This window comes from Eurypyga helias, unplaced genomic scaffold (assembly GCF_000690775.1).
Source record: "Eurypyga helias isolate BGI_N326 unplaced genomic scaffold, ASM69077v1 scaffold1779, whole genome shotgun sequence".
Lineage (NCBI taxonomy): Eukaryota > Metazoa > Chordata > Aves > Eurypygiformes > Eurypygidae > Eurypyga > Eurypyga helias.
In genome coordinates, this window is record NW_010272512.1 from 8,284 (window position 1) to 25,976 (window position 17,693).

General features: G+C 43.9%; 1 protein-coding gene across 1 annotated transcript in view; it reads right to left on the bottom strand.

The window, feature by feature from the left end:
• The window catches only part of ANKRD42 (ankyrin repeat domain 42), a gene marked incomplete at its 5' end in the record, with an annotated part of 16,662 nt that extends 1,329 nt beyond the window's left edge, over nucleotides 1-15,333 (bottom strand). The window contains 10 exons of the mRNA XM_010159131.1: nucleotides 3,245-3,389; nucleotides 6,136-6,262; nucleotides 6,657-6,832; nucleotides 7,453-7,558; nucleotides 9,063-9,188; nucleotides 10,437-10,637; nucleotides 12,666-12,801; nucleotides 13,403-13,522; nucleotides 13,837-13,944; nucleotides 15,170-15,333. Of these exons, the coding sequence (XP_010157433.1) occupies nucleotides 3,245-3,389; nucleotides 6,136-6,262; nucleotides 6,657-6,832; nucleotides 7,453-7,558; nucleotides 9,063-9,188; nucleotides 10,437-10,637; nucleotides 12,666-12,801; nucleotides 13,403-13,522; nucleotides 13,837-13,944; nucleotides 15,170-15,333 (1,409 nt within the window). The remainder of the gene's footprint in view (nucleotides 1-3,244; nucleotides 3,390-6,135; nucleotides 6,263-6,656; nucleotides 6,833-7,452; nucleotides 7,559-9,062; nucleotides 9,189-10,436; nucleotides 10,638-12,665; nucleotides 12,802-13,402; nucleotides 13,523-13,836; nucleotides 13,945-15,169) is intronic.
• Between the last annotated feature and the right edge of the window lie 2,360 nt (nucleotides 15,334-17,693).

The following is a 17,693-nucleotide window of genomic DNA, read 5'->3' on the forward strand; positions in this document are numbered from 1 at the left end:
CCATCACGCTCAGAAAAGGACTGTTATCTAGTAGGGATGCTCCAAGCACCCAGGCCTCATCCACACCTGGGTGAAGAAGGCAGTAACATTACCCCTGATAGCCAGCAAACCAATTCTGCCTCCAAGAAACATGTAAATGTTTCACGTGAAGCACGTACCAGCTCCCCCCTCCTGCATGACTGCCCTGATAATCTGCTTACAAAGGTATTTTCTCTCCCTTGCTCCCTCTGGACCAGTGAATATTGGATTACAGTGGTCACGCTGCACAGCTGTGAGCAGGAAGTGAATATAGCTCCATCTCAGAAGAACAGACATTGTGCTGGTTGGAGCATCCCGAGATGGGTCTTCTGAGCTCCTCTCAGCAGAGGAAGGAGCTAAATCCAAGTCACCCACATTGTCAGTGACTAGAGTCCTCACCTGGTTGTAGCAGGATCCTACCAACAGTTCCAGTCACAGCAGTGCAATGGTCAAGGTCAAGCAAAGCTCCACAAACAGCAATGAACAGCCCAGGGCCATGAGCCTTTGGTTCTGGCTGTACCTCTGGAAGAACCAGCAGTTACCGTACACCAGGTCCCACAACCCATAGCAGGAGGAGTTTAGGTGGCTGCAGATTGAGTGGGTGGCAAAGACCTGAAAAACGGGATTGTTACTGTCACATCAGCAAAATGGCTGCTCTTCTGTCCCCAGAATCAGCTGTGAACTGCTGATCTGTCCTCAAGATGTGATTTTAAAACAAGCTACAGGTTTTTTGTCTTTGCCTGTTAAGCCAATGGATAGTTCCTGTCTGCATCTTTGCTGCCAGCAGGCTTGATGGCTAAGGCGATAGCAGATGACACACGAGAACGCTCACCAAAATCATCCACGGCACACAGCACTACAGTTCTGTGCTACACTTCTCCAACTCAGTTCCCAGGCTGGTGTAAAGGGGAGGAAAACAAACTCGTCGTGAAGCAAAAGAAACACCCTACCCCACGTGCTGTGGCTGCTACAAACCATGCCAGCTGGGGGTAAGGGGTTGATACCTGGTGTGAGCAGCCAGGAAGGCAGCCCAGATAGAAGGGGAAAATAACTGAACAGAAGAACTTGCCTGCTGAAAAATGCTGACAGGGAAAATGTCTGCCAGGCTGGGAACTGCGAGACTGGGAACTGTGAGACTGGGAGCCAGAAACATCCTTGAAAAATGCAGCTAGCCTCTCTGAAGTCCAGCTGTGCTTCCTAAAAACCAGAGGCATCCTGAGGTCCCACCAATAAACGCAAAACCAAGGGACTGTAAAGGCAACTTATGGTCTCAAAAGGTGGAAAATAGTCTGGAAAAACAAAAAATGGTCTGAAAGAATGAAAATATCATCATCTACTGGCTGTCACAGGTGAAAACAGGTGTTACAGGCTGGATGGGGCTTTGAGCAACCTGATCTAGTGGAGGGTGTCCCTGCCCACGGCAAGGGGGTTGGAACTAGATGGTCTCTAATGTCTCTTCCAACCCAAACCATTCTGTGATTCTATAGAAGTAGAAATAGAAACATCAGTATTTATTGGGTGCTTGCAGTGGTGATGTCCCCTGCCCTCTTATGTCTCTGTAGCATAAAAAGGGCTTAGTTTTTAATCCAAAATGGAGCCTCTCTCTCTGAGAACTTCTTGTGCCACACATACTTTTTCCTTTCCTACACAAGCTGAATTCTCTGCACAAACTTTCTACAAGATCTTGGACTCTCCCCAGGGATGCCTGGCTGACTCCAGACTCTGACATGCATCATCTTTGAAGTGAGACCATTACTGTCTTGGTCCCCCACGGAGCCCACATCTGGGATTCAGTTTGTCCTCTCCTCTCTTGGGGATGGTTGGGTCCCTCTCCGGGATCGGTTTGTCCTCCCCTCTGGGATGGTTTGGCCCCTTCTGAAATCAATCAAATTCACTTTATACCAGTATTACATATCCTTATAGGTAATCAATAGTAAGCACAATGGCTGTTATAGTCTTGATAAATTATATCTATAACCTGTCATAGTATGTACCTGCTGTCATAGTATGTACCTGCTTGGTTACTGCTATACTACTGATTGCTGCTGTACAATTGATTACTACTGTACTACTGACTGATACTGTATTATTAATAGTATTTTATAACATCTTGATAAATATATACTTATATTTCCTTTATTAATCATAGGTATACTTGCCAGTGGTGATTTTGTGGTAGCATACTTGCTGGTGGTGACTTTTGTGGTATTTGTGGTAATCTGTAATAAAGCAGAGAAGTTGAGAGGGTTAAAGCCTCTGTGTCCTTGAAGATTACAGAATCCCACAAACCCACAGTTGTGATCTCTGCACAGCTGCAGGCTGGGTAACCCTTGAGGTGGTGACAGAACACCACAGCCATTAAATAGCAATCGCTTAAACCTGCTACCTCGTAAGACAGGGTCTAAATTCCTACGGCTTTGAGTAACCACAGCACATGGTGTTCAGCCTGAAGCTGAGGGCACAGCATAGGCCTGGGGCATGGCTTGACACAGTCATAGAATGGTTTGGGTTGGCAAGGACCATAAAGACCATCTAGTTCCAACCCCCCTGCCATGGGCAGGGACACCTTCCACTAGACCAGGTTGCTCAAAGCCTCATCCAGCCTGGCCTTGAACACTTCCAGGGATGGGGCATCCACATCATCTCTGGGCAACCTGTCCCAGTGCCTCACCACCCTCTCCGGGAAGAATTTCTTCCTGATACCTAATCTAATCCTCTCCACCTTCAATTTAAACCCATTACCCCTTGTCCTGTCACTACAGGCCCTTGTAAAAAGTTCCTGCCAACTTTCTTCCTGTCCCCTTCAGGTACTGGAAGGCTGCAATAAGGTCTCCCTGGAGCCTTCTCTTCTCCAGGCTGAACAAGCCCAACTCTCTCAGCCTGTCCCCATAGCAGAGGTGCTCCAGCCCTCTGAGCATCTTCGTGGCCTGCTCTGGACACTGCATATGCAGCGTGGGAGTACCCAGGGATTGGTCCACTCCCTTTTGTTAATACGAAGATGAAGAATATCGGTGCTTCTCTGCCAGGTACAAAGAGAAACCGATACCCTTTCACAATAGAGACACTGTCAGGATGTGACAAATGCTGCTGCTCACTTCAGTGTCCCAGGCTAAAGCCGTTAGCACGTTTACTCCAGCATTTCCTAGCACTCAGCGAGAACAAACACACAGAAGCAATGGGCGGTAGACTCTGTCCCATGCACTGCGGGAGTTCGTGTGGCACTCACCTTGGGGGGATCAGGGGGGACACAGGTTTTCTCCAGGTTGTCTCTAAGGTGTCTTATTTCAGCACGGTACTCATCCAGCTGGCTCTCCAGCTTCTCCCGCCTGACTCGTTCGTATTCCAGCTGGTCCTCCAGTTCCCTCACAGCCCTGCCAAAAGCAAAGGGGACAAGCAGAGCATGAAGCATATCCAAACCTGCCCTGGCCATTCCGCATGGCTTTGCTAAAGAGCAGGTTAGTCACAGAAAGCAGTGCCGCACTCCTCACACCGGCTGGGCTGGGGTGAGCTACAAGGTACTCCTGGCCCTAAACTGCCGTTATTCCTTCCTCCCGTCAGCTCGCTCAGCGCAGTCTGACCACGAGGTGGAGACACCTCCCCACACTGAGCCAGACACTAGGGTCGGTAGGCTGTTAACCCAGGTCTACTCCAGCTGTGGGAGAGGGAGAAGCGCCCCAGAAGCAGAGGTTAGTATGGAACAGAGAAAAAGCGTTAAAGTGGGATTCTGGATGGATCAGTGGCAGCTTTTTCATTTACCTCTGGTACCTCTACATCCTTCCTACTGATTGGCTGAGCCACAGATGAGGCATACTCAAGTGACAGCCTGCATGACACTTACTAAAGGGAAACTGAAGGCTGACAGTTGCACAAGATCTCATCGGTCACACCTACAACGGCTTCTAAATTAACTGAGATTCCTGGAAGCAGCTAGCTGAGACATAACTCACAGATATTCTTATTATAACAGCAATTGACCTCAGCAACTGAGTCATCTGGAGTTGAGCCGGCTCTCCTCTGTATCGGGATGAATTAGCATAGCTATAAAGCTGGAAAACTGGTGAAAGGGAGGTGTCTGCCCTGTGGATTCAAACAGCACGGCAGGAAAGCTCTCAGCAAGAGCTACCGCATCTATACGCCTGACTCACTCAGCCCAGAGCTACGGGGCTGTGTCAGCCTTACTGACACTGTAAGAGCAGCCTGTGCTTACGCCAGGAAAACAGAGCTGGGGGGGGTACAGGCTGACTTCTTGCACACCCCAGATCAATGAGCCACAGCTCTACAGCTGTGGCACGCACATGGGAGCGATTTTTTCCTTGCAATGCAGCATGGTCAAAGCACGGCACAGTGGTTCACAAGAGGCCTCAGAGGAAGAAAACATGGACAAAAGCAGGCATCTGCTTGCTACAGCAGCTTTCCCAAGTGGCAACCCCTGCTTTTCATTTAGCAAAATGGTGTTGTCATTAAATATTTTTAAATAATGAGGTTTTCTGGCATATGATACAAGTATCCTGGAGTTTATCCACAGGTAGGTACCCTAAGAAGGATAGGTAGGTATGCTGAGAAGCGGTACTTCCAGTGCAAAAGGCCAGTGTGCAGCTAGGGATGCTCTCAGAGATGAGAGACCCTTCAAGAGATCCGCACAGTTTTTCTAGTTTAGCCACATATGCCACAGAAAGCAAAATCCCTTTAGAAGAGCCTTATCACAGCCCTCTAACAGCCACTGCTTGCTTTGAAGTAGCTGCTGTAACTCTAGCTGCTGCCATTAGTAAACAGTGACTTTTCCATCGTCACAAACAGATTGCTTTCCAACGTAGGCATCAACACCTGAGCTGGTCATCCTCCTCCTCTGAAGCCAGAAGAGACACTCCTACAAGAGATGAAACCCATCCTGAAGTACATGTCTAATTATGCCCTGAAAGCACCTACATCTCTCCAAGAAGTCTAAAAAGGCGCTCAAGGTAACTAACTCAGATGCAGATCCTTACATTGCAGACATATCAAGTTAAGAAAGATGGACTTGCAGCCTGGGCTGAGTTAAAGGGTGATCTGGAACCAAAAGAAATCCTGAGCTCAGCTTCTTGGCTCATACACGTTTGTAAAACAAATAATTCTAATCTGTGACAGCTACTACCTGCTCCAGATCTACACAGACTGGTAAATTTGTGGTCTTCTTGATGGCATGCAAGGCCTCCGGATAGTCTCCTCCCAGCGATGAAATAAAAACAGTGGTTTGGGTGAGAGCTCAAACACATAATGACATGGTTATCTAGAGAAACTGAGAACAGGGAGTAGCCAAATCGTTGACAGGCAGTGGTGGAGACAGGGCTGTCTTTGGATGCTGCATTATTGTTTAAGCTCTAAATCTCTGACAGACAGAAGGGCTTTTCTTTGAAGCTTAAGACACTCTGTCCGTCAAACCACCTGGCCAGTCTAACAGAGCCCTTTCACTTAATGGAGACCCTGAGAATTAGACAGACATGAAAAGTGCTTCACATGCAAGGGCAGGTTTGCTGAGATTTCTTTTTTCTGTGGTCTGGGTATGAGCTCATGCTTTCTTGAGCATAGAAATATATTGCTCTTGACACTGAAATGTAGCAGGTCATTGAATAATTTCTGCTGTAGATGCACTTTGATCCAAGCCATGCTAAGACTAATGCCTTCATTCAGATTTATTAAAGTGCACACATGTATTTCATAGAATCACAGAACAGTTTGGGTTGGAAGGGACCTTAAAGATCATCCAGTTCCAACCCCCCTGCCACGGGCAGGGACACCTTCCACATAGAATCATTTGGCATCCTGAATGCAAACAGAACAGCTGGGACTTATCAGACCTACTGCATATATGCTGCAGGAAAACCTGAAGACCAAACAGATAATCTTGCACAAGAAGTATGAACCCATGAAATACTTGTGTCATGCTGTGGGGTTGATCCTGTTGGTAGAAGTCTAGAAATGGTCAGACAAATTGCTGAAGTCCCTTTCTTTTTGGCCTGGCTAAAATTGTTAAGTGGAAAGGACAGAATGGCTAACACAACTTGAGTGTAAGTTAGACTTAAAGAAGGCTTTAAAATGGGCCTCACAGAGTGAAACATTTTCAGAGCAAGGTAACCTTACTTCTCAAATTCCCTTTCTTCTTTTTTCATCTTCTTCTCCTCTTCAGTTATTCCTCCCAGCTGCCTGTAGTTGCTGTAGGCAATTTCTAGAAGTTGCTGAAGTTCTTGAATCTTGCGATAGGCCCTTACTGTAAGACAGGCAGGTAGAGCACATGGAGAAGACAGTCATGCTGGAATACAGTAGTCTGGAAAACAGTCTTGCAGACATGGAGCAGAAATCACACTGCCCAGCAAATACTGAGCTACACCTGACACCCACACAGCAGACGGATCTCAAAACCAAATGGCAAACCAGTAAGGTTTCACCAATATGGATTAAAACAGCATGTTCTGATTGCACTCAGCTATGCTTTCTAATTTTCCACCATTTGTTTGAATGCTGAGTGGTACAGATAACCTGTCAACTATCTCATCTTACAACAAAAAAGTCACAGCAGTTGGCAGAAATCATGCAAAGAGGACTATAATGTCTTGAGACCAACTTTTTCATCATATAAGGAGTGATGGAAAGACAGTGCTTACTGCGTGCATTCCTTTTCTCTGCTTTATCCAGGCTTAAATCTTCTTTGCTATCTGTACTCCCTTCCACACCATGTCTTTCAAAAAACTTTACGTTGTTTGCATCTAGTTCTTCATCACTAGAGTTACTGTCTCCAGTTCTTTGTGTCAGAAGTTCCACAGCTTCCAAATGGGCAAATCTGCACAGAGAACAGTTAACCTACACTGAAATAACCCCCTCATCGGGAAAAAATGCAGCCATACTCCCTGCATGTGAGAGAAACTCTCTTAAATTCTTCGTGTTTCCATTTTTCAGAAGGGGTTTCAGGAAGCACTCATACACAAACTGTGAGCAGCTAAACTGCTTTTTGTAGTATTCTGATGGCATGAGCTCTGCCACAATGAAATCTTATGACAGTGACTCCCACGTCAGAGGTATCTTTTCCTCTGCAGGTTTTCTTAATTGAATCTCATCACAAACTATTATTTTTATTAATGCAAAAATCAGCTGGCCTTCTCTAGTTCTCATTTAGTTCATAAAGCTGGAGCACACTGGCTCACAACTTTCCTTTTGCAGATCTGCTAGTTTTCATCTTTTATGTATGACTGACTTTGCTTAAAAAAAATTGAATTAAGTGAAAATTAAAACCTTTTACAGCTTCAATACAGCTCTGCTTATCACTTAGAGCTGGAATTCATGGGCCTGATCTGTTCTTGCTCCATCACTGAAAACCAGAATTAATTCCAACAAAGCTGACATGTTATGCATACATGCACAGTAAGTAAATAAATGACAGAGCTACAGGATCTGTACTGCTACCTCTTGGCTACATCCTTTGGAGTCTCTCCAGCATCATTCGTAATGTCACAGTCAGCTCCTGTCTCAATCAACCACTGTAAGCAATGGATATGCCCCTGTCCGGCAGCTAAGGGAAGGAAGGTGCACACAAGTCAGTCAGACACAACTGAAGTGTTTCAAACCTAAAGCATCTCACCCCTGTCGTTATTTGACATGCCAGAGGTTGGGTTCACTAACACAACACAGGGGAGACACTCTTTCAACAGAAGCCTGTATTCAAGATGCTCAGGTTTTGGGGAAGATCATGTAATGTGGTTCTGAGCCCTTTTCTAGTACCAGAAATTTACTGGCAACTCTTCCTGGACATAAGTTAAACTAAACTTGCCAGGTTTCATGCGCTGACCACAAGACACAAATCATGCTGCCTCATGCTCTCTTGCAGTAAGGCCTTATGTCATAGATTTGCAGCAAAGCAGTGTCACCTCTCTCCAATCCGGGCTCCCGTACGTCAGACACAGCTGGTTGCCCCAGTCTGGTGTGTGGTGCTGTCTCATGGAGACGAGAGAAGCCAGGGCTTTGTGCTGGAGCTATAGGCACATAATTTCTTGGGCCAGACACTAAAGGCAACACTTCTCAGCTGCAGCTTAACACAACAGCTCTGCCTAGTTGCGAGATCTGGCACGGCTACTGTTCGTACCACGTGGTGCCAGAAATGATGTCTCACATACAGAAGATGGTATTTGGCATGTCTAGCTGAAGCCTGTAAGCTGTTTTTCTCAAGGAAGAATAAATCCATTTCTTGACAGCACCTCCTTTGGATGTTTGCCGTATTTCTTTTCTTACTGAGATAAGGAAATGAAATTACAGTCTGACACAGTATTTCCCCATAACACCAACATTGCACGTAAAGACTGAAGATGAAACAATTGTAGGTTAGCACCATTCCAAGAAAAGAGGGTGGGAAAGAATGTAAAAACCACTTTAAAATCAATACATGTCAATTTTCATAATGAGATCTTTAATTACAGAGTTTTTTTAATCCTACCAATTATATCTATTCAAAAAGAAAAGTGGGAAACAGGGTTAAAAGCCTGTTACAAGAAGTCCTCCCTCTTCCTTCCTCCCCTGTTCTTTCAGACGTTACTATGAAACCCTCAAAGACAACAGGACTATTTTTCTGCAACGCTAGCACATCCCGGTGTTAGGGACCTTCCTTCACAGCATACTACCAAAGGACTTCGTTGTGGTTTTTACAGTACAACTCCACAGTGCTGATACGTTCAGTAAATAAAGCTCAGGCTGCAGTACAGATCATCCTTACACCTAGCTAGCCACTGTTTCTAAAAGTCACATCCTGTCAGATAAAAAAAGCTATTTAGTTTTCAGTTTTAGGTGCTGTTTTCTCTTTAATATAAACTCTCTTGTTTTGAATTCAGCTCAGTTATTTTGTTTCTAGAGATACCTACGCACACACACATCACAAAATGTTTTTCAGGGTTGCCCTTTCAAGCCCTCAGGAAATGAGATGCTGTTTTTTATGAAGCTTATCTGATGAGCAGCCCCTTGAAAAACTAAGTAAACAAGTCAGCAACAAACAGTAACAAGCTGAAACACAGATCATAATTACTGACCTTTGTGCATGAGAGTGCATCCCTTATCATCCCGCTCATTAATATTGATTACTCCACTTCGCACTAATCTTCTAAGCACTAACAAATCCCCTTTGAAAGCAGCGCCATGGGCTGGGAAAGCTAGAACTGAAAATTAAATGCACATGTTTCCAAACAACCACCAATAATTCCACTAAACATACTCATATTGGTGTCTCACTGCTTGCCTCTCTCATAGCAACTTACGCATGGGCACTTCATAGCTGGAGTTAGCCAGGTTCATAGAATCACAGACTGGTTTGGGTTGGAAGGGACCTTAAAGACCATCCAGTTCCAACCCCCCTGCCATGGGCAGGGACACCTTCCACTAGACCAGGTTGCTCCAAGCCTCATCCAGCCTGGCCTTGAGCACTTCCAGGGATGGGGCATCCACAGCTTCTCTGGGCAACCTGTTCCAGTGCCTCACCACCCTTTCCGTGAAGAACTTCTTCCTGATATCCAATCTAAACCTCCCCGCTTTCAATTTAAACCCATTAGGTTAATGCATCCTTAAATACTAAGTCAGTTAAAATACAGTTGCATAACTAGCACTGCTCATCGTCGACTTGATTAAACATGTCTTGGTTATGACTACAGGCATCTGACACAGAGAGATTAATTTCATAAACCTGAAATAACAAGTATACATTTGTTTTACAGTTAATGTTGTATTGCTGGTGGTAACTGGAATCATTTGCCTATTTTGAATTTCATAGTCTAACCAAATACATAAACCATTTTACTTCTTACTTAAAAACTACCCATATAGAGAATTTGATTTTTCTATGGTTTTTAATAGGCATGGAGTACTTTATATATATATATCTGCTAGTCTTTTGTCATTATACATATAAGGACAGTAAGTGCCTGGAGAAAGTAGAGAGGTGAAGGTGCAGTTCTCATACCCTTGCTCTGCCAAAGGCCCTCCTTACAGACCTTGCCATTCTGACTGCAGTAGTACTGTTGGTTAGCAAGTCACCTTAGTTTCAGTGGGATATGTCCTGGCTAAGTTCCTATTCAATGCATGTGAGGGATTCTGAGCAGGCAAATCTGAAAACCCGTGAGAATTAGACAGTTTGTCTGGCTGTCTACTGGAGTCTAAGAACATGGATAGTTTGGTATTTGTTGTGCAACATCGTGTGATGTGTTTTATTTCAATAATGGGTAAACCCAAGACACTTATCACATCAAATATCTAAGTCTCAGCTATCAGTATGTGTAGTAAGCAATGAAAGGAACAACTCTTCCTTATACTGGTAATTTAAATGTTATCATTCTGCCCATGCAGGCTTTAAGAATCAAGCATTTCTATAGCATTGCAATGCCTATTTTAACAGTATCTTGATCCATACTCACCTTCCTGTGTCTCTGGATGCTCCTCGTCTTTTTCCACACTGTCAATATATTGCAGAATGTTATCTTTATAGAACCGTTTAGCCAAGTCCCTTGGAGTCTCTCCATGGTCATTCCTGGCTTTCAGTGCATGCATGACACTGGCCATTTTACTGACCAAGAACTTAAAGCAGTGCAAGTGTCCTTCCATTGCTGCCAGATGAGCTATAGAAAGGTGAAACAGGGTAAGCTAGCTAGATCTTGCCATGATAAAGAGAGTTAACTCTTTCCTGACCGAACCCAGCACACTTCTCTACCAGCACTTGAGCCATCCAACACGGCACAAGGGGGAGCAGCCTCTGCTAGATAGGGGATGCTCAGCTCCTATCCAGGACAGAGTTCAGCTCTATGCACAGGAGGTAAGAGTCAAGGACAGAATCAGCAAAGAAGATGCCCTGGCACAGCTGATTGCAGGACACTTTGCCTTCTGGGTTGGAACTAGATGATCTTTAAGGTCCCTTCCAACCCTAACCATTCCATGATTCTATGAAACTATTTTTTTAATCGGATGTTTGCCCTGTGCAGCAAGGTCAGAAAAGCTCAGTGTTTTCTGCAAAGATGGCAAGGGGAAAATAGGTTCAAGAACTGTATTCTGTCCATGTCTTCTTGCACAGTTTCAGTGGGATGCTCTGGAAGACACAAAAAGGATCCTTTCATAGGTGGCTTTTAACCTGCGTGTTTCTTAGCAGCTAGTGCCCAGCATATAACTGTGCTGTATGAGCCTCGGGCACGCTGAGCACTTGCAGTTGAGACTAAAGGCAAAGGGTACTGTGTTGTTAACGCAAAATATGCAGCTTAATGCTGAGAACTTGGAAGACCCCATCTCAGGCATCACAAATAGGCAGTGAGTAGTTGGTGTTGGTTCTGTGTTTCATCTCGCCTTTCATAAAATCAGGCTAACGCTATCTGCTCTTCTCAAAGGGGTGAGTGATAAAACAGTCTGGGAAAAAAATCAGATGTTGCACCATGATTAAATTAATGTTAGATTTAGAACAGGTTTAACGAGTGAGCAATAAATGAAACATGGATATGGCCAAAAACCAAATACAGAGAGAAAAGAAAATGTTGAATTAATGAGCACAGGCCATTCTGTACACTGAGTGAGCCATAGTTCTTCCCAAAAATTAGCATGCTACAGGTAATTAAAACCTCTGCTGTAACACACATGCAAAAGGTGCAGCCAAGTTTCAGGTGTGTGACATCATAACCTTACTAAATTTGTTTCAAGATACTGTTAGGAAAAATTATAGCACTATCCAGCTAATCTTGAAGCTAAAATATGCAAAGAAGATTTAAGTTCACTTTGCTGTTTCAGAAGCCGAGGAAAAGCTGGTCTGTATATCACACCACTCTGTTAATCTTTTACTAGCAGTTATAGAGAAAAAATATATGCTATTTGGAACAAATAATGTGACAAACCACAAGAAGGAAAGCGCTACAAGGGAAAGGCTGCAGCGAGAACACGGGCTATAAACAATACCATTCGACTTACAGAGGATATGGAGGCAGTGGCATGGTAGGCAGAGGGGTACTGGAGAAACTATGAAGAGCAAGGAATAAACACTGCCCATTTTTTATGCTAAAGTGACCTCACTCATGATTATTAAGAGTACAGATCACAGATAATACAGAACACCACTATCCCAGAAATCAAGATGAAGAAATCACAAGTAAATGAGATACACTGGTTTTGTCAAATCAGTTAAGAAACAGTGGGATACAAAAACCTGCATGTGAATATGCCAGAACCTGATCACGCTGGCAGAGCCATTAAATACTAGCACAAATTCAAAAAGGAGCATAGAGCAGCTGAAACTGCCTCCTGCTCCAACCTACCCTTCTCCCCCGTGACCTCCATGGCACATGCGGGCCACCACACGCGTATGAGTCGCTGCCCACCTACACTGCACTCTCAGGCTCACTGCTCCCTCTTCCAACACCCATGAGCTCTGATCCTTGCCACCAGCAGCAGGATGTGAACAGGATACTGACACCGACAGATAAATACTTTGGATTTTATAAATTCTGGATTTTATAACTTCCCCCGTCATTATAAAAATGGAATAACCACGTTGATTGCGTGGAATCCAACAGCAAATGCTACTGGTGTGCATTATTTCCAATTTGCTAGTTACATCACACAACAACTGTAAACCAAACTGTCAGAGAAAAGTATGATTTATCCTGATCTACCTGGAAGGTTTCCATTGTTATCCACATCATCTATCCACGCTCCCCATCTAACAAGGAGCTGCAAACACCCCAAGCGACCATGAAAGGCAGCATAATGAACAGGCTTCCAGTCATTCCTGTCTGATACATTCACATTCTAAAATGAAAGCAGCACGTTAATTCATTCATTTGCGAATCTTAGACACAAGACAAATTTCATAAATGGGAATCAGCTGTTCAGGGTGTTAAATTACTGAAATCAAATCAAATGGCTTTTTTCAAAGGTCATGCCACGTGTGCAGTTCCCATTCCAAGATAGGTACTTTTCACAGGTTCTTGGTTTTATTTAAGTAATATGCATACAAAAAGTGCATTTTTAGACATACTTCTATCACTGCATTGGTCATTATCTCTTCAATATGGATATTTTTATTATTTTATGTCTCCTTTACGATAATTTGCACAACTGCAAAAAATCACAACCACCACAGCACCTGATCTTCACTTAATGACATCCTCAGTGGAATGAAGTTTACACACATTATTGATTCTCTCTAGATTTTTGGATCATTTCCCTAATGTATCTTACAATTAAAAAGAAAGGAAATTTACCCTAAAAATAAACTCATCAACAAGAACATACCAACAGTAATTAATCTACAGTCCGAGATCTGTTTAATCTAGGCAGAGTTTTGTTTGGAAAAAAGATAACCAGATTTTGGCTCTGCAGTAAGGAACTGCAGGCAGAAGCCTCTCACCGCTCCACTCCGCAGGATGGTCTGCAAGGTGTAAGACTGCCCATGGGCTGCAGCTAAGTGGGACGGAGTGCACCCACGGTCATCTCGAGCTTCTGCGTCTGCTCCGTTTATTAACAAAGCCTAAAAGAAATGCAAAGAGAAGTTCAGTTCACAGGCTGGAAAAGCAAACACTGCCTAGCAGAATGACTTGAGGTGGTCAGCAGAACTCTGGGCTGACCTCAAGGCAGTGACACTACACAAAATAAATCTGTTGGCACAGACAGCGCCAACGAGTGCACTGGTTGGAACGGGTGTGACTTGATTTCAGATGTAAAGACATCAGGATGAGATAATCCCCATCCCATTAGGAGCTCTCTCAGCTGATCTACATAACGAACTTGTCCAAACTGAAGGTCTGCCCTTACATTCACCCAAGAGTGGATATTTATACGTACCTGCATGCAAGCATCCTGACCTCGGATAGCCGCAAGGTGAGCTGCTGTCCAGCCTCCGGCAGTTACGTGTGTTGTATCAGCCCCGTGCCAGAGCAACCAGTGAAGGCACTGCTCAACCAAAACCAAAGGGGTTTATTTAACTATTCTTACAGTGTATCCAAGGCAGATTTTAACTACAATTTATCAGTTGCTGTTACATTTCAGAACAGCATCAGAATACTTCATTATGGAAACATCACACCGGGGAGCAGGCCTTAGCCAGATACCTGAGCATTAACAAGTTACAGGTTACACTTTCCAAGTTTCACTCAAAGGTACAAAAAGTGCAAACAACCTACTAATTCAGGTCCTCACACTGATTTTACAGTACGGCTTCTTAATTTTACTCTTCCAGATTTCAAATGCAATCTGTGAGAGTATTTGCATGGCAATGGAAAAACCAATGCAAACATGCTCACTTGAATTCCAGCTACAATTACTGGCAGGAAAAAAATACTATGAACCAAATTTAAAGCCTCATTTAATTTATTAGGCTCCTAAGCTGTACACAATCACATCTCTTTTCTCATCCTTCCACAGCTTAGTTTTGCTTATTCACCTTTTTCCAGCAGGTACTATTGCTTGAGATGGAAAGCTTTATGGACTATCCAAAACCAACTAGGGGACCAGTTAAAACTTTTTATTATCTATTATTATGATTCATTATCTTTTTTTAGGCCAGCCTACAGCTCTGGTTCCTCTGCTGTTTCCACGAAGGAGCTTAGCAACAAAGGGATGACAGATAATTCAATAGTCTAATACACGGACTGCAAAGTAGGAGAGTCCAATGAAAAATGGCAGAATTTATAGAGGCAGAAAATGGTGGGTAAGCAATCTGGGTTTAGGTTGACAACATGATGGTCAGCATTTTCTTGACAGTTTCTGTACATTCCAGCAACAGCACTGCACTTATTATCTCTTGAGTTTAGCAAGAACTTTACATTCTTTCCTTTGGGACATGAATTTTTCTATGGTTATTCATGGCCTTGTTGCTTTGAGGTTAGATTGCTATAAAGATTGCACAAAGAGGCTGCAAGAAGAAGGTGAACATTGTGCTGAATACAGCAGCTCAGTCCTCCTGTTGACTATATAAACTGCCTGGGGCTTCAGAAAGGCAAGAAGAAAACCTAAAATCCTGTACTTTTGCTCTTGGTGAATATATTTAATGAGAAAAACAGGCAGAGATTATTGATTTATCTTGATCAATGCTAGTAATTTTGTGTCTAGCCTCTCCCAAAGAAGGAAAACATTAACCTGTAAAAACCCTGCTGTGCCTGCACATGTAATGTTTTACCTCCAGACTTCCAGAGTGTGCAGCACAGTGCAGCGGTGTGAACTTGTGGACTAAATCCACCTCATTAATACCGGCTCCACCTTCTATCATTGATGCAAGGTGTTCTACATCACCAGCTTTCACTGCCTCGTGTACACTGGTATAATTTTGCTTCTTCTTGACAGCTAGCGAGGAATAATAAAAGGGCATTAGTCAGCTCAGCAGAACTTAAGAGATAGGAAACAAGCAATGAATCAAAGAAACATCAGGGCGTCAGCTTCACAGGAAGCAACAAAAACGTTCAGAGTAACCAATGAGACTGAGATTCGTATCAGCAAACCTGTTAAATAAACTGTTTAATAACACCTGCTCATAAACAGCAGCCTACAGAAACCACTCCCAGAAAAATGGCCAAAGGAGTATGATCCAGAAGCAAGATGACAAGATGCACAGCAAAAGCAGGAAGCAGAGTTACTCCACTATGAATGCAAATGTTGAAGCAGGTCCACCCCAACCCTGTCTCTCTTCTGAAACTGCAGACACCACAAGTTTTTTCATTAATCACGTTTTCAAGTAATACACCACAGAGGCTTCACACTTGAGCAAACAAGCTCTCAACCATCTCTTCTCAGGTGCTCCACATGGCCAAGCTCCCCCTGCAGCCACCTAAGGCCTTGGCACAGCACTGTACACTGCACTGGAGGGCACCAGGGCCTTCACCAGTGAGCGTGCCATGTAATTCCTCCTGGCTGAGCTACACGGATCAGCTCCAGGGCAAGCTGATGTCAAAATTAAAGCTGCTGTAGAAAAACGATTCTTTATACATCATATTAGTAATCCTGCATTGCTCTCTTACTAGAACTACGGCATTGTTCCATCACAGCTCACTGTTAACAGCCTGATATTGCCCTTACAGAACTCGGTAACATTTTCATTCACTTCAGTGGCACAGAACCAAACTCTACATGTAGAAGCAGTGGAGTCAAAAAAAAAAAATCCATCACCAGGCCATGGGATCAAATAACCTGTATCCTCCTTTGGGCCTTTCCACCGCTCAACTACGTGACTGGAAACAATGGGAGTTACATAACCAAATCCCCTTGCAACATCTTGATATCTTGCCAAAACTCGTCAACAGAAGTAAGGGATGTAAGTACACCTAATGGCTGAGGGGGCTAACTTCAGATAGTCAAGCATAAGAAGAACCTAAAACAATTAGTAATCACCTTCTAGAGTAGACATCGTTCCAGTACCAAAACGCACTAACACTGCTTCGTTAGATGTCACGCTGTTAGAAGTCTTGAAAAGGTGGGCTGCTGGTTTGCAACTCAAGCAAGCATGAAAATGTAGGTCTTAAAGCATCAGTGTTTTAGTTTCTCCGTCTGTGGACAAGAAATGGTACTAGTAGTTCAAATTGTTAAGCAATTGAGATAAAAAATACTAAAAAATATAAATGAGAGGTTGCATGAAAATCTTGGTGATATGTGTAAAAAAAAAAGCACTAAATATGATGAAAAACAGCCTTCACAGTTTACCAGTGTCTATTTTCAGGCAGATTAGGGGTTGCCACAGACAAGAAAAGAAGGCTGAAGCTGTTTCAGTAATCCAGGCTGACTGTAACACACCTTATGCAGTCACACACCACTTGATCTTGTGGCTGTGTATCACTTCCACCTCTCCCAGCTCAGCAGGCTGCATGGCTGCCTCCCACAACGCAGCTTCAGTTAGGAATTGGAATTGCATCCTGCAAAATACCGTATGAACAAACAGCGGCAGCATAGAAACACAGAACAATTCAGATTGGAAGGGACCTCAGGAGGTCATCTAGTTCATATTTCCAATGAATATTTATGTATGTTTTGTGGCTTGAGTTGTTTTTCTAAGGAGGCAATATCACCAGGACATAATTTACCCATAAGGGAGCCATTTCTCGTTACTCCAAGCAAGGGTGACAAGACTTCAGCGCAATTATACAGCCTTACACCAGAGGAAGGTCTGGCCAATTACACTACTTGGCAAAGTACCGATGTGTTTACACAATGTCCCAGTGCAGCAAGCTCAGGGTAATCCGTATTTTAAGCGACAAGGCCCACCAGCAGAATGACTTTTGCCTCCCTTCTCCCTCTGGAGGGAACCTACAAGGGTAGGGAGAGGGATGCAAAGAGCTGCTGCCTGGCTTCTTGGCGCAGTAAACAGCCGTTAACAGGAATTCTGTGCAAAAATACGTTCATGTTGAAAGTAAAGGACGGTTTCCATACATTTTGATGCAAATTTTTTTTATCGTAACCGTTAGCAAATGCTCATTGGACGTTCTAAGAGAAAATTCCTTTGTGGAAAGATTAAGCAGTGTATTTTGAGGTATCTGTCCAAAATTCATTAAGAAATTAAGGGAAGAAGCCTACGGCTCAGAACGGGGGAAAGGATTTCGGGCAAAATACATCAGGTGAGCCAGAGCCGAGGGAGTGCGGCCGCGGGGGTTCCCGTCCCGTCCCGCGCCGGGCCATGGCGCCCCGCGGCCTTTCCCCTCAGGGCCCAGGCGGGAGAG